The sequence below is a fragment of the Miniopterus schreibersii genome (assembly GCF_964146895.1).
Source record: "Miniopterus schreibersii genome assembly, chromosome: 12".
NCBI lineage: Eukaryota > Metazoa > Chordata > Mammalia > Chiroptera > Miniopteridae > Miniopterus > Miniopterus schreibersii.
In genome coordinates, this window is record NC_138112.1 from 58019950 (window position 1) to 58036016 (window position 16067).

The 16067-nt window shown below is 53.9% G+C and overlaps 1 protein-coding gene across 4 annotated transcripts in view; it reads left to right on the forward strand.

Annotated features, from left to right (window-relative positions):
• PRR5L (proline rich 5 like) overlaps positions 1-15279 on the forward strand; it is a 60152-nt gene extending 44873 nt beyond the window's left edge. For 2 of the 4 annotated variants that reach the window (XM_081153009.1, XM_081153010.1), the window contains exons 6-9: positions 913-1004; positions 3684-3824; positions 7880-8006; positions 12528-15279. In XM_081153009.1, the coding sequence (XP_081009135.1) occupies positions 913-1004; positions 3684-3824; positions 7880-8006; positions 12528-12922 (755 nt within the window). In that variant the 3' untranslated portion in view covers positions 12923-15279. The remainder of the gene's footprint in view (positions 1-912; positions 1005-3683; positions 3825-7879; positions 8007-12527) is intronic. The other 2 variants (XM_081153011.1, XM_081153012.1) reach the window with 2 other exon arrangements.
• The last annotated feature ends 788 nt before the right edge of the window (positions 15280-16067 follow it).

The window sequence follows — 16067 nt, forward strand, 5'->3', positions numbered from 1 at the left end:
AATCTTGGCTGACCCAGTTTCTCTGCCTCGGATGAGCAAAGACAGTGCCCAATCGGCTCCGTTATCTAGGTCATTAATCAGCAGCCACTGTGCAGGCCCCTCTCTGCCAGCGCCTGCCTTTCCTGCAGGTGCAGAGTTCCTCACACAACCTTCCGGTGGCATTGGGTGACCCGGGTACATCTAGCCTGGGGGTGGCACCTGGCCATGCCTCTGGCTTCCTGATCCAAGGGGTGAGAGTAGGCACCACATCAGGATACGGGTCCTGTGTCCTATAGGTGACCACTTCAGAAATGCTGCCCTCCTGGTTACTGCAAAGCAGTGGGTGGAGGTGACAGTTTCTGGGTCCTCTTTCCATCTCCCTCAGCTGTCAGCTCAAATCCAGAATAAAAAGGCCATGGCTTAGTGTTTAAAAAAACAATAACAAAGTGCAGAGCAATATATAACGCAGCACATGGTCTGACCAGATTACATTGGTCAAGACCACGGGCTCTGGAATCCCAGCTCTGCCTTGCTGCTGTGACTTTGAGCCAGGTACTTGGCCTCTGTGAGCCTGTACCATGGGGTAATAGAGTCTACTTCTGAGATGTCTCATATATAAGTAGCTTAGCACAGTCACTGATAATGTTGTAACCATTCTCATGATAATAACAATTATTATACGATTTTTAAAATTCAGCTCTCTTTTCTGGATTGGGGTTAGAAGGCATATTTGCATATTTCTAGTTGAGTCTTTGCATCCAGCCCCACATTTACCGTAGTTAACACTTACAGATCAAATGTAGGTAAAGCCTTCTTCCCCTGTGGCCCCCCTTCCCTGCTCCATTCAACGTGGAACTGTCTTCTGGCCTCTCCTGCAAGTAATGACAAAGTTCTTTTCTTTCTTTCCCCTCCCGTCTTCTCGCCCTCGTGTAGGTGAAAATCGCATTGAGGTTCTGGCTGAAGTCTGGGACCACTTCTTCACTGAGACTCTCCCCACCCTGCAGGCCATATTTTACCCAGTTCAGGTCAGTCTCACGGGAACAGCCTCGGCTTGGCCTGTGCCACCTGGAGCCTCCTGGTGAACGAGGGAGCACCAGGAGGTCCGCCTGAGTTGGCTAAAGACTTTGGAGATCTTTGCAGGGCGCTCTGGTTGTCTTTTTAGCATCTAACCTCAAAGAGGAGACCCCACAAAAGCAGCGATTTGTAGGCCTGTGTAGCTCCATTTCGTGTCCTGCAAAGTGAGGAATTTAGACTGAAAGATGAGAGGTGTCTCTTTCATGTTCTTACTCTGTGACCTCAGCTCATTCTACCACTTGATTACTTTCTGCCCTCCGGCGGGACTGGTCAGTGTCAGGTCACAGTGGACATTCCCCAAGGCCGGTTGACCAAGAGACCGTCCTTTCCAAGACCTATGTCTCTGTCATACACCCACGCTGCCCTGTGCTCACTGTCCCACTCCTCCCCCTGGGGTTAAGGCTTCCTTCCTCCTTGGGCTTTGGTGACGTGCCGGCGTGGGTGCTGCCATAACACGGCCGTTGGCAACGGTAGGCACTGTCTTGTGCCACAGGTAGTGACCTACGTGCTCTGTTGGCTCTGAATGCCGTTTTAAAGGAATCTGGAATTCTTTTAAGTATTTGTCAGATATTTAAAAGTTGGGAGGCTATGCCTATGGAGTCCGTCTCCCATTCCGAGCCTGCCCGACTGCTGCGGTAGAAGCCTCCAGCCCGCAGCCCCCTGTCTCCTTCGCTCATTTTCAGCTCATCCTGCCCCCCCCATGAGAGGACTGACAGCATTGATGTGGACAGCTCAGCTCCCCTCGTGCCACGAGTGTCTCCCTTCCCTGCAGTGATCACTCCTCGGCCAGCAGTGGGTCTTACGAGGACAGTCCTGGGAGACAGGGCTGACAGATTTAGCCAATGAAAATACAGGATGCTGAGTTAAATCTGGATTTCAGAGCAACGTGAATAATGCAATGTTTGTGACATAGACTAAAAAACTGTTCACATTTAACTGGACCTCTTGTGTTTTATTTGGCCACCCCACTGAAGGGGATTTGCAGTCCTGGGTCTCTCTTAGGACCATTCGAGTGTGGGATTCCCAGGGGCAGAAACCCGGATGGGTTTAGAATGGGAGTGTGGGATCTTGGTGGGCGTGGTCCCGGGGTAGTCACCCGAGGACCAAGAGGGGCCCTCTTAGGCTCTGATCCAGGCAGGAGCCCAGTTGTGCCGGTCTGAGGCTGGTACGAGAAACTGTAAGATCTGGAAACAATTGGTTTTGTCCCCTGTCCACCTCCCCTAATTTCCCAAGTGATGCTGCTGCTGGTCCAGACACCCCACTTTGAGAACCCCTGACTTAGGTTTGCTCACTACTGGTGGTAATACCCCCTGAGGTGCCTGTGAGTCCAGCCAGATGCTTCTCACAACTCCCTGTGTGTAGAGGTGTCTGTGAGACATACTTCCTCACTGGACAGGTGGGTTTTTGAGTGCCTACTGTGTTCAAGGGGGTGGGACTTTGCCTTAGTTTATCCGCCCTGTAAAATGGAAGGGCTTCTGGAGATGAAGTGAGGGCACTGATACCTGTGAGATAAGTAGTCAGTGACAAGTGCTGGGATGTGGTGCAAAAAGTAGAAGCTGTAGGACCTTGGAGAAGATGGGGGCGGGGGGTGGGGTGCCAGTGGAGGTGGTCGGGGAAGGCAGCCTGGAAGGGGTGGTTGGGGTGAGCCTGTGCGGCCTGGGTGGTGGTGTGTGTGTCTTTTGGGATTGGAGGGTAGAGGGATGTAGGGATGGCCACACCACTCTTGCCCATGTTTCTGTAAAACCTTGCTAAGGAGTTATAGGAAATGCAGAGCTTTCTTAAGCTTGGTAGCCTTGAAGGCTGTGTCCTGCTCGGTAGGGTACCACGCGAATTATGGCTTTGTCTCTACTGAGAGTAATCGACTTTTGGAGTGCTCTGTGTACCTATGTGCGAAGGAGAGCCTGGAAAATGGGCCCTTCTTTCCCTTGCTGTTTTGGCAAACTTCAGGAGCTCTAATCCAGCTCTACACTGGGTAAATTACTGTCACTCTGGGCGTTAGGATTTTCCACCTGTGAAGTGGGTTTTGTAATAGGACCTGTTTCAAAGGGTGGTCGAGGGCATTAAATGTGTTATTTACATCAAGAATATCTAAATCGTGCCTAGCCCATAGCCAGAGCTTAGTGTCAGCTCTTAGGATTATTAGCGATTATTTTATTTCCTTCCCCCACCCCCCATGGTTGAACAAGTCCCTTTCTTCTACTTTCCCAGTTATTTTTCTTCCTACGTTACTTGCATTTATATAGTTGTCTAACAGGTCCCCTGTTTGCCTCTGCCTGGCATGTGATTGGCGCTCCGATATTTAACGGTTAGGCTGAGGAAGTGGCCTTGAACACGGGGAGGGGGTTGTGATCTCTTCTTGTTTCTCTCTGACCACTCACGGCACTCGTGACAGCATGGTCCCCATTATATGTGTTTTGTATCACCTTTGGGTTACCGAGGCAGGTCGAGTCACACCTTATCTTAAACAAAGCTTTCACTCTGAAGGACGGGGGCCAAGTCTTCGACCCTCTGATAGCCCCTGGCATTGCAGACACCTTGCCCTATCCCTCCCTGGGTCCTCTGAACCCCATGTGGCTGGTGGCAGATCCAGTGAGCTCTCCCCTCCCGACACTGCCTCTTCTCTCCTCCAGGGCCAGGAGCTGACCATCCGCCAGATCTCTCTGCTGGGCTTCCGTGACCTGGTCCTGCTGAAGGTGAAGCTGGGTGACCTGCTGCTGCTGGCCCCATCCCAGCTGCCCTCGTCCATCGTCCAGATGTTGCTCATCCTGCAGGTGAGGCCCCAGTGGAGATGTGACCCCCAAGGCCAGGGAATGAAAAGGAGGAGAGACTGCCGCTGTGGGACAGGGGGGAAGGAACCAAATGACCAGAGCACCTTAGCTCAGCTCAGCTCAGTGTCCTCGAGTCGTTCACATTCCTTAGTTCATTTGCTCATTTGCTGTATGACCACTGAGCATCGTTGGGGTCCCTGGCACTGAGCTCTGTGCTGGGACCCCAGTGGGGAGTGAGACGCACAGTCCCGTCCTTCAGGGAGTGAACACCCTTCTCTCTTCTCCTGTCCTGTCAAGAAGTACAGGGTACGAGTAACAGCAGGAACCCACTGCAGCCTAGCTCAAGGCAGACCAGGACTCCCTGGAAAGCTCCCAGGGCAGGTGGGCTTCCTAAAGTTATAGCAACCAGAGGGGAGACCGTGCCAGTCCACAGAGCCACCAGCCTGTCTCCACTCACTGGTCTTTACTTAAATCTGGCCTACCTTGGTTCTCTTTGACACTGCCTCTCCTGGCCTTGTCTGGTTTCTCTTGGACTTGGTCTCTCTCTCTGCAGAATTGCATTCGGTGCTTTGGTTTGCACCTGATCAAATGTGGCATCTCATAGCTCATGTGTTTCCACCCAGAGACAACCCCCGATGGTTGCCTAGTATCTCTTCATTCCAGTTCTAAATCAGTAATAGGAAGGTGACCTAACATTTACTGGTTCCTGCCAGGCACGGGCCAAAGCTTTAAGCGTGTTGCTTTCTGAATCAAATCATCCAAATGACCATGTGATGAGGTGGGCGCTGTTGTTATTCCCATTTTACAGGTGAGTAAACTGAAACTCAGGAAATTTATGTGCTTGCCGGAGGTCCCTCAGCAAGGTCGTAAGATTAAGAACTATGTACACTCAGGGGAAAGACTTTGATTGGTCCAGCGTGGGCTACACGATTCCCCTCTGTCCAGTCAGCTGTGACCTTGAGTGGGATCAAGGAGTATAAACATGGCCTCAGCAATCCCAGTCCTATGGATGGGAGCACATCATTCTCAAGAAACAGGGCTAGTGGGCTAGGGACACCCCCAAAAGGAGGCTACTATGCATCCTTCATCTCTGTACCAAGTTCAGAACCTGCAGGACCAGCTCTGAGCCCATCCACAGTGAAGACAGTTCATCCTTGGTCAGGCTGGTGGTGGCCCCTGGCTGTCCTCTCGGCAGGGGTGGGACATCAGGCTTGGGGCCCTGATATATTTCTCCTCCTTTGGCTGTCTCTCCCTGTTCTCTAGTCAGACCATTCGTCAGGGCATTCTCCCCCTTTCCTGAAGCAGTGGGGGAGGAGTTGCCTAATAGGATGAGAGTGGGCGTAACTGGCTGGAATGCCAGGTCACATTTTTTTGTGGCAGGGCAGAAGGAAGGGGGCAGAAGAGTGTGTGCAGCTTGTGTCCAAGAAATATAAGTGAGCTTGGATCCCGAGTAAGCAATCTAGACAACGAGCTCTTTGGGATGAGAAGAGATTCCTCTTTTGTTGTTTCGTTTGTTTGGAAGGAAAATGGAGGGGAGGGCTCTCACCTGTGGACAGTAGACCAGGAGGCCTGTCTCTGTGGTAATAAAAACACCTACCCCATTCCAACATTCCAGGCCCTGTGTCCAGCAACCCAGCAACCATACAAGAAAGCTGTCAGCATCCCCATGCAGCCCCTAAAGATGGTTAGATGGCTTTCCCAGGAGAACCGTCCTTCATCCACCCTGCCCCCCACATTTGTTCTTAGTGAGCCCTGGTAGTTGGAATAGCTCCCTTCTCTCCCCAGTCCCCACCCTCAGCACTGCCATGAGGTCTGGGGCTGATTTTCCCCTGCATGCCTCTCTTACAGGGAAAAGAGCCGCTTCTCAGGCCTGCTCTCTCCCTTTCCCAGTGCTCTTCCACAATGTCCCTGATCAACCCCCTCCCTTTCCAGAATACACGAGGGGCTCAAGCTTTCCTGCTGTGGGCTGCGCGTCCCATCCTCAGGCTGTGTGGGAAGAGGCTGAACTAGAGATTTTGACCAGTGTGGAGGTCTGGTTCCTCCTGACAGGTGCAGAGCATCCTGAGGTCAGCCTAGAACGGTGCCTTCGAGGTCCCAGCCAGGCAGCCAGGCAGGGTGAGCGACATGTGCAGTCGCCCACGGCCCCAAGCTCAACAGGGCCCCTGTGCTTTGTTTAATTCTCTCCCATCGCCATCCTGAAATTCTTAGGAATTTTTGAACAAGGGACCCCACATTTTCGTTTTGCACTGGACTTTGCAAATGCGTAGCCAGGCCAGCAGCCAGGCTGAGGTGGGGGGCAGTCCCTTACTCGAGGGCTGTGTACGAGCCAAGTTCTCAGTGGCTACCCTGGGACAAAACCATCTGGCTCCAGATCATGCACCTGTTACCCATTCTCTGCCCACCTTTCGCTGCTTCTCCTTTCTCTGTCAACCCTCCTATTTAGGGCTTATAAATTGTAGGAGGGGAAAGCTGGGGGAGAAATACCATGAAGGGGAAAAAATGGAAAGAAAGCTTCCTGGGCTCTGAAACCTCATCCAGGTGGTTTGGGGGCTGAAACTGCTCAGCTTTGGAGGCCTGGGGTGGGACCCCAGGAACAAGAATCAAGCTCCCTCCTCTTCTCCGGCCCTGAGGATTCCCTTCCGTTTGTGCTGATGAGTGTGTATTCCTCAGAGAAGCACCTCCTTTGCCCCCCCCCCCCCCCCCAGCATTGCCAGCGTTGCTGTTGCTTGCTTGGGCTGAGCAGACCTGGAGCCAAGGAGGCGGGGAAAACCCTCATGCCTTCTCCCCATCGCCACCTTCAAGCGCCAGGCAGCCTTCATTGGAGCACCGTGGGTCTGAGGCCCACTCACATTTTCTCTGCATTTTCTCCCTTCAGCCCCTTCCCAGACCCGACCTCCAAGTCTTGATGTCTCCTGCACCACAGCCCCTCCTTAGCCCCCTCAGTGTCTCATTAAGCTGCCCCTTCCACCCACCACCCCACCGTCCTGGAGCCAACAAGGAGCCAAGCCAGCCTGCTTCCTCGGGAACATCCCTCTCACCTGCTGATCCCCACCTGCAAGGTTGGCCCTCTGGCTTCACAGCCCGGCCATCTTCCCCTGCAATCCCCCCAAACTCCAGTGCAGTGGAGGGCTCTAACTGTAAAGGGAGGGTGATTTAAATCCATTCCACTTTGAGAATTTGATGGGACGGCCCCCACGATCCTTACCTCTCTGCTCCCCTGCAGCCTCGACGTGAGAGCGTGGCTTGGAGACCTTTCCGGGGATCAGTTGAGTCCCCTAGGAGTTTGCTGGTTTTCTGGAAATCCTTGGTTACTTCCTGGCTCCTTTCCGATTTGACCGTTGTGGTCATTGTGTTAGCTGGTGTTTGCTCTGGCCTTGGCTCCAAGGATTCTGGTCATGCTGGGCTTTTGAACTGACTTTTCATCTTGGTGCTAAACACATCTTGTTCCACAGCGATGCTCCCTTTCTTCTACTGCTCTGGAGTTTTTTCATATTCTGTCCCCCTTTCTTTTCTAGCCTGTTCACAAGTGGAAGCAAGATGTGCTTAGAGCCAGACAGCTTGGGTTCTAGTCCAGATTTTTGCTGCTTACTGGCTGTGTTTTCCTGGCCAACTTGCTTAAGCTCTCTGGGCCTTAATTTCCTCACCTGCGGAGGCAGAAGATGGGCGTGTCACCTTCCTCGGGTTGTTGGGAGCCTCTGTGCTTTGATACATGTCACGTGCTTCTAGAAAGTGCCTGTGCCGTTTGAAGCTGTCATTGTGCCATTGGGGGTGGGATTACTATGGTTGGGGCCAATCCTCAGCCCTGGAGGTGGGGTGGGGACAGTCCCACCCACACTGCATTGGTGGGATCTGTGGGGAGAAGTGCCATAGCACCCAACATACACACAGTTCTAATCATGGTGTCCCATGACAAGTGACTCGGGCTTCAGGCCTCTGTTTCCTGTGTTCCAGCCACAAGGACGCTGCTTGCTGGCATCACTGCGTTGGACATAGTAGGAGGGCCAGCTGGCCGTGGTGACTTTGGCTGACCTTTGCCTCTCTCGGATGTTTGTTTCCAGAGTGTTCATGAGCCCACAGGCCCCAGTGAGGGTTATTTGCAGCTGGAGGAACTGGTGAAGCAAGTGATTTCTCCTTTCCTGGGCATCAGCGAGGACCGTGGCCTCTCGGGCCCCACGTACATGCTGGGTAAGGGGCACGGCTCTCGGGCTGCCAGGAGCCTTGATGATAACGCCACCAGCTATGTATTCTGGGCCCTGGTTATGTGCCAAGACTTTTGCTTCCTATGCAGGCCCATGCAAATGTGTGCATGTTAATCCCTCACGTTCCTGGCTGCCCTGTGTCTCAGTAACCTCCTCCTTGCTCTGGTATTTCCCCCAAGGGACCCTACTGAGCCTCTGCGGTGGTGCTTGTCTGATCTGCATCTTTCATCAGTGGCTTTAATCTTTTTCCTGTGCCTGCCACCTTAATTTTCCCTGCATCTGACACCAGAAGCTGTGCCTTATTGCACCCCCACCACTCCACTGAGTGGAAAAGCCACCCGTGGTGGATTTCCCTTTGAAAGCACCTGGAAGTGTGAAGCCAACTATTTGCATGTGTGGCCAGATGAGATGGAGCTGCTGCTCCCCGCACCGTTTCTGTAGGTACCGCCAGGGCCTTCACACCAAGGAGAGGGGCTCCTGGATTTGGGGATCAATACTGTTGGGGCTGTTTTTGGTGTCTGGAAAGTTAGCATTAGCGAGCATCTGGCTCTGTACCAGGCACCCTAGGGAAGCTAGAGCTGAGTCACATTTATTCTTTCTCTTAGTGAGACCTCTGTCTAGATGGGGAAGTAGTTCTGTAATAAGGCTTATCATAAAAGATGTTTCCGTTCCATCTGAAACAAAAGTTCCCCAAATGTAGGAATTTTTTGGATTGTTTTATCTCTAGTAACTGGAATGGTGCCTGATATACAGTAGGCACTCAAAAATGTATGTTAGGTGGATGGCATCTGTACCCTGAGGCCAGGGTGACCAGCAGCCACAGAGAGGTGCAGAGACGAGAAACGATTTCCTGAATTTAGAACCTTTATCCCCTCTCCTTGCTTGAATGGAGTTGGAGCTGCACTCAAAGCGAAAAGGAGGAGCAGCCTCGGGTGAGGCTCCTGCCCCTTCCTGGGCCTCTCCACTGCAGAGAAAGGCAGGGCCAGCCGCAGTCTTCTCGGCCCCTTCGTGTTTCTCTGGAGACATCAGCTTAACCACAGCCACCACAGATCGGGGGTGCTGCCCCAGCCTGCCGCCTGTCAGGTCCTCCCCCCTCCTCGCTCACTCACTCATTCTACCCAGGAGCTGGAACAAGCCAGAGTAGAAATGACAGCCGAAGGAAGCCTGCCCTCCGACCGTGCCTGGGTGCCATGTCGCCGCCCCTCCCTGGAGCCTGGTTTCCTGCTTGGGCTCAGCCCACTGGCTCACCTCGCCCAGGCCCCCTGAGCCGGGTGGGGGGACCCAGGCAGATGTCAGGATGCCAGCAGGTTGGGCCATGGCAGGGACTCCACCCATCTTCCCTGGGCCTAGAGCCAGGAACAAGGGTAGATTCGAAGTCTGTTCAGTGAGAACTTACTCTAAGAGGCGTACCTTCAGTTTTCCAGCTAAAATAATACATACTTTTGTCAAATTATATATAAAGCAGAGGCCTGAGGTTTCATTCTTGGACCAGGGACTGTCCTTGCCTTCTGGGGAGTTGTCTCAGTAGGGGCAGAGAAGGGAGGAAGTGACCCTCTTTAGATTATTTTTTATTATTATTTCAGCAAATGTGCACTAAGACCCTATTCCAGGCACCTTGTGAGGTGTTGCAGGTATATCCTTGAACAAAACTGACCCACCCCTGGCCTCTGGTGTGCAAGGTCCTGTGAGGAAGTCAGTGTACAAGTGCTCTGAGCAGAGAAGTACAGGGGCCATGGTTCCCCACCACAGGGGGACTTTGCCGTCACGGGGAAATCAGGGAAGGCTCCCGGGGGGAAGTGATATCTGTAATGGGACTTAGAGGAGGAGTAGGGGTTAGCTGAGTAAACTGGGAAAGCAGACTCTCCCCAAAGCAAAGGGAGGGATCTTCGAGAGGGCTTTGGAATGGGGGAATTGGGGGATGGGTGTGCCTTTGAGGACCTGAAGTTGCTTCAGAGTTGCAAAGTGGCTGGTGGCAGGGGAAGCCCAGGATACAGGCTAGGTCCTGGGCACTGTGCTGGGTGGCTGGACACCATGCCACGGAGTAGGCACCGTTGTTCCTATTTCACAGGTGAGGGGAGTGAGGATTGAGGTCACTTGGGGGCTTCCAAGTCCCCAAGCTGGTGCACTTGCCTGGCTTTCCCGCCTGCTCCACCTCATCCCCCCACCCCTGTCAGCTCCTAGGAGGTGACTGTGATTTTACTGGGGGCAGCTGAGGCAGAGGTCCTTACCTATCATCCCATAGTCCAGGAGGCCTCTGAGACCAGACATTTCCCCTCCGACCTCTGGATACTAAAAATCTGAAATGGCCTCAGTGGTGTCCTTCCTTGCTGGGGACACTCCTTTCCAGATTGAGAGGACTCTCGGGCTCAGTCTTCCCCTCAGCAAAATGGAGACAATGACATTTATCCTGCCCGTGGGAGAGGAGCATTGAGACGAACTGCTGCAGTCGAGACTAAGGAGAGGCGTTGGATGTGAGAAACCCCTGTACCCACAGGAGGGTTTGCCATGGTCCACGGGGGCTGACCAGGAGTGGGGGTCAAGGGCAGCTGGATGGTCATCTGCAAAGCCACCACTTATCAAATGCCCGTTGCATTGCAGGTGCTTGGCATGCGTTCATCTCATCATGGCACAACCTGGGGGTGGGTACTGTGGTTACCTGGGTCTCAGAGTCGTTAAGAAACGTCCCCAGGATCAAGAAGTGGTTTTTCTAGGAAGTTCCTTACATGTTTGATCAGGGATTCACAGGAAGTCTCCCTCTCTCTCCCTCGCCGGCCAGGCCCACGGGCCTGAGGAATACGCCTATTGCCTGGGTATTCGAGGCTGGCTGCAGAGAGAAGATAGGAATCCGAGGCCATGATGGGGTGTGCGCGTGTCCCCTCCAAAGCCGTCATTTTTCGAGGGCGGGGGGGTGCAAGGAGGAAGAAAATGAAATCTTAAATAGGTCCATCTGTCAGAAGCCAGGCCCCATTCTACCTTTTTATAGAATTCTCAGTTTCCAAGCTGCTGTCCCGGCTGCTTCCAGGGCCCTCTGAGCAAACACAAAAGCCCTGGCCTCCCACACACCTCCCCCCGTTGTGTTGCGGGGCTGGGGGGGCTTTGCCTCCAGATACTGTAGCCTCTCTTCCTGACAAGTAGGCATTCATGGGCTTTCAGGTGCTGGGGCCTGGGGAGGACGCCCACAATGGGCTTGGTGTGCAGGGGTCACAATGTCCGCATTATGGCCGCCCCGCCGCCCCTCCGGTGGGGCCCTGCCGGTGAGCCACAGAGATCAAAGGCCTGGGAACTGAGTCCCCAACAAAGGGCCAGAGGAGAGGCCTCACCCAGGCTTTCTTCTTTCTGGGGTGTGAAAGGAGCTGCCATCAGGAGCTGCCATCGCTGGCTCCGGTGCAGGGGAATGGATGCCAGAGCTCAGCGGGGGAGAGCCTGGTCCCTGGGGAAGGACAAGAGGCTCCCCCTCCCCCACCCCACATGAAAGGCAGGGGTAGGCCTGGAGGTAGGTGCCAGTAGAGGGGGCAGGACCCAGCCCCTTTCCCTGCTCAGAGGGCACCAGGGCAAGGGAGGGACCAGTGTTTAGGCTCCAGGGGGACTGACAGCTTCATCAGTCCCTACATGGGAGGTTTCCTCTGAGTAGCAGGACCCGGCCTTCCCTGGTGTGAAGAAGAAATGTAGGAGAAAGCAGACAGCAGCAGTGTGGGGAGCTGTCAGCTCGGGGCCCGGCGTCAGTTTTAAGGCCTCCCAAGGGGCCCAGCAGGGGCTCACCCACTGGGGATGCAGCTGGCACACTTGTCTGGGGGTTGCCTCTGGAGTCTGGTGGGAGTTTATCGAGCAGACACCGCCCAGGGCACAGTCCAGCAGCCCCTGTGGTCTGGCCTCTGCCCACACCCAGTGTTGGGAACCAAAACATTTTGCCCGGAAAGCAGAAGCAAGAGCTGTAGGCCCCTCTGAGTCATCGCAGGGAAGGCAGGGAGCAGCAGTAAGGAGGGAGGTGGGGCCAGCCGCAGAAGGAGCAGCGCCTTGTACACTACAAGGGCTGGGCTTCAGCTGTGTGGCCAGGGCCCAGCTTTTGTTCTAGCTCTTTCCTCTTCCTGGTCCTGCATGTAGTAAGTGCTCAGCGAACAGTCCAGCCCCACCTCCCGTCAGGCTGGTTGTAGAGTTGGGGCCGCAACAGGGGCTTTGCAGTTGCTAATCTCAATCTCAGGTGCTCGCTTTTAGCAGCAGCAGGAGAGAAATGAATTATTTTCGAGGGCGTTTTTAAAGGTTGGTTCTTTAACAGGGTCTCTGTTTCTTTGAACTCTCCTGGTGCTTCTGTTTCATAGGGATTGATTTTTGTGATCGTAAGAGAAATACATGGTTATTGTAAAAATGGGCCACAGGCTGGCATAGGTTCTTCTGTCTCGGTTGCTCCCTGGCATGTTGTCTCCTGTTCATTCTTCCCTATGGGTTAGGGGTTGTTGACCCCCCACTAACTCCTCTTCAATCACAGCCTGTGCTGGTTTCTCTCTTGCAGCCAGACGCCACTCCCGGGTCCGGCCCAAGGTCACTGTCCTGAACTATGCCTCCCCGATGGCCACCGTCAGCCGGCCACTGAATGAGATGGCCCTGACCCCGCTGACGGAGCAGGAGGGGGAGGCCTACCTAGAGAAGTGCGGCAGTGTCCGGCGGCACACGGTGGCCAACGCCCACTCGGACATCCAGCTGCTGGCCATGGCCACCATGATGCACTCAGGCCTGGGCGAGGAGCCCGGCGGGGAGGACAAGTGCCTGCTCCTGCCACCCAGCTTCTCCCCACCCCACCGCCAGTGCTCCAGCGAACCCAACATCACCGACAGCCCCGAGGAGCTGGAGGAGGTGGCCGGGGGCAGCCAGGAGGGCTCGGAGCCGAACTGTGCTTCCCTCAGCTGACTGCCCCGCTCTGCCTCGCAACCAGGGTGAGGACGGCTCCATCCTGTGAGTCACCAGCGGGCTCTTCCTTTGGGCAAAGCTGCCTTATGTCTTCTTGGGTACAGGCCTAGTCTGAGTGCCCTGGGGGAAATCCCTGTTGTAAACCTGTCCGTTTTTGTGACTGTGACCACCTCTCCGCAGCCATACAGACCCACCTGCCTAACGCCGACTTTCTGACTTCCAGCCTTGCCTGCCTGACTCGGATCCTCGTACTGGACAGTCCGATGCTCCCAACGACGGATCCCAGTGCCCTTGGCATGGCGTAGCAGGAGGCTGTCTGAGCCACACATGGAGCCAGCAGGGATGTGTGACACGTTCCCTTTAGGTCTGGTGACACAGAGGCTTGTGGGTGGAAGGATCCCTCTCCTCCCTTGCCTTTGTTTGTGGGGAGCGAAAGGACACACAGCCCCTACCAAGCAGGGCTCTGGGAACGTGCGTTCCTTGTTTTAGTTTCAGAATTACTGCGACAGAGTTGCCCCCCTGGGTGGTGAAGGCCTGTCTTCACCTACATTCGGAGGGCCTCAGGGCTGGATTAAGCCTCAGCCTTTCCCGCTCAGGCTTCCCCCCAAGCTGTAGAACTAAGCTCCCGGGTGGAGTAGCTGGTGCCTTCATCCCTCTTTTCCTTCAGAAACTGACCGTTTTCCTGTTGGGGGTGAAGGGCTGGCGGATGCCAGCCAACTAGTTTTATTCCTGGATTTCACTTGAATTTTCAAAATGTGCATCGTTTCAAAAAAATCGTTTGCAAATATTTGCACCTAGGATGTTGCTTTGCTCCTTTCCAATGGGGTCTGTCTTCAAGCTAAGAAACAAGCAAACCCCCGGGGAAAGGAGCCTGAAAGTGGTTTGGGGTGAAAGTGATCGTGGTGGGCAGGTCTCTCGGGCTGCAGAACTCTGGAAGCAGCTGGATTTGCAGCCAGAATGGCCTGTGTTTGTGACTGTCATGGCTCGTAGGAGAAGCTGCAGCGAGGTAGGGCGACGGCTCGCCTTGCGCTCAGACGGTTGCAGCCAGGGGAACGTCTCAGTGCTTTCCAGTGGGGGAAGCGGGGCAGGCGTAGGTAGGACCTTTTGGAGAGATGTTCGTTCCCTGTGATTAAAGAAGTACCCAGAACTGCCTGGAATTTCTAACACGTGAGGTCTCCAGATGCTCTTGGGGCAGCAGGCTCTGTACCATGCTGTCTCCTTAACGCTGCTCCCTCCAGGTCTGGGCTTTTTATGCACCTCGAACCTCTTATTTTCTCTTTGTATTTGCCTGTTGGCCCCACTCATAACAGCTCTAGAAGAAAAGAGAAGGCTCCCCTGGATCCTTCTGGCACCTCCTAGGTATCCTGTTAGGCTTGGAAACGTTAATAAAATCTCAGAGACGGGGGCCAGCTTGGCTTCAAATGTGGCAGGAGGAGGCTGGGAGAGGACGAGTGAGGTGTCAGCTGCCAGCCGCCGAAGGGCCTCCTAAGATCCTCTGAGCCTTGACAGCATTTCCCTTCCGGGCAAAGATCTGAAATACGACCAGAGCGGTGCTTTTGATGGCTTGTAATTTGGAAATCGTGTTTAACAAGTTGTTTCATGTTCATCCTTCTACGAGAGTGATGGAAGAGCAATGTCCAAAGGAGATCTGAGAATTTCAAACACAAACAAATAATAATCTTGGTATGTGTGTTGGATAAAGTCCACAAATTGACGAACATGCATTAGCAGATGGAACATCAGTAGGTAATAGCACGATGATTTATTTAACTGATGGCTCTGGTCCTTTAGTAGGCTGAGCACTCAGGACTGGTATTTATTGATGCAGGCAAAGTAATTAATCATGCTTGGTTTTTTGTTTCTTTTTAGTTTACAATGTTAGCAATACATATGTTTTGAAATGCTTTTTCCATATAGTGAGCGGCCCCGATGTGGACAGCAGTCATCAGTTAAATACATGAGCTCCTAGGTGGAGAAGGGGAGTGTCAGCCCAGACCAGTGGACTCGGTGTTGCTGATGACTGTTAGCCAGTTTACAACATCACCTGTGATGTACACACCGGGTGTTTGTGCAGTAAATATTTCAGACTGTACCCATAACAATGTTATTGGTGTCCATGGGCATTCCAGCCATCGGAGCCGGTGCAGGAGGCCAGCTGTCGTGTTTTAACCACTGTTGCTCCCCTTTGTGAGATGAAGGTTCATTCTTGTTTGTCTGAGCTCGGATCTTCCTGTGGCTAAGGTTTAAGGACATGAAGCGATCGCTCTAAACTCCGAGTGAGCTCACAAACCCAAAACCTCTCATGTTGTCTGTGTCCAAAACGGATTCAATAAATACCATTTTGCACACGTTACCTACCCTGTTGCCACGTGGTGGTGCCTTGATTGAATCTGCCCGCGCAGCAGACCACTGGGCGTCCTGCCCTCGCACTCTGTCCCCGCTTTCCCTGCCTCCGTGTCCCTTTTCCTGCAGCCTCCCTGTGGGAGCGGCGGCAGACTTCCCTCGGCCAGTGTCCTTGGGCTTTGCCTGCCAGCCGTGTCTGGCTTGGCAAGCCATCTCCTGGAGGAACGGCCTGTCTGCGGAGCTTGGGAAACACCGAACAGAGTCCGAGAGGGCAAACGACTTCTCGAGCCAGCTTGGTCTCTTCCGCCGTGTCTGAGCTAGAGGGGCCGCGTCCCCCTCACTCGTGGACGTCTCGGGTGTTCCCCTCGGGCTCTGTTGGGTGAAAGGAATTTATACTATTTTACTGTCGGCCTAAGTTTTCCTAGGAGGCCTGGGGCAGTAGGAGCCCGAGACCCCTGAAGGCTTAGTAAGAGCATTTAAAGAGGTGCGACCTGAGCTGATTGAAGGGCCTGGAGGATGTGAAGGGGGCGTGTGGACGTTTTTGTTGAGCCTTCCGAGGCTGTAACTGGGGACAGCCGCTGCTGAGCACTGTGCTCGGTGGGTTTCCTGTCGGTGCACCACGGCACTCCCTCGCCCAGCCGCCCAGCCGCCCGTCGCGTATTTGGGCAGCTGCCACTATGCGGAGGCACTTTCCTTGGTGCTGGAGATACAGTGCTAGACGGAACCAAGGTGCCTGTTTTTTTTGAGCCTACAATCTTATCAGGTCAACACAGGAATTTCAAATAATGTGAACAACAGATGA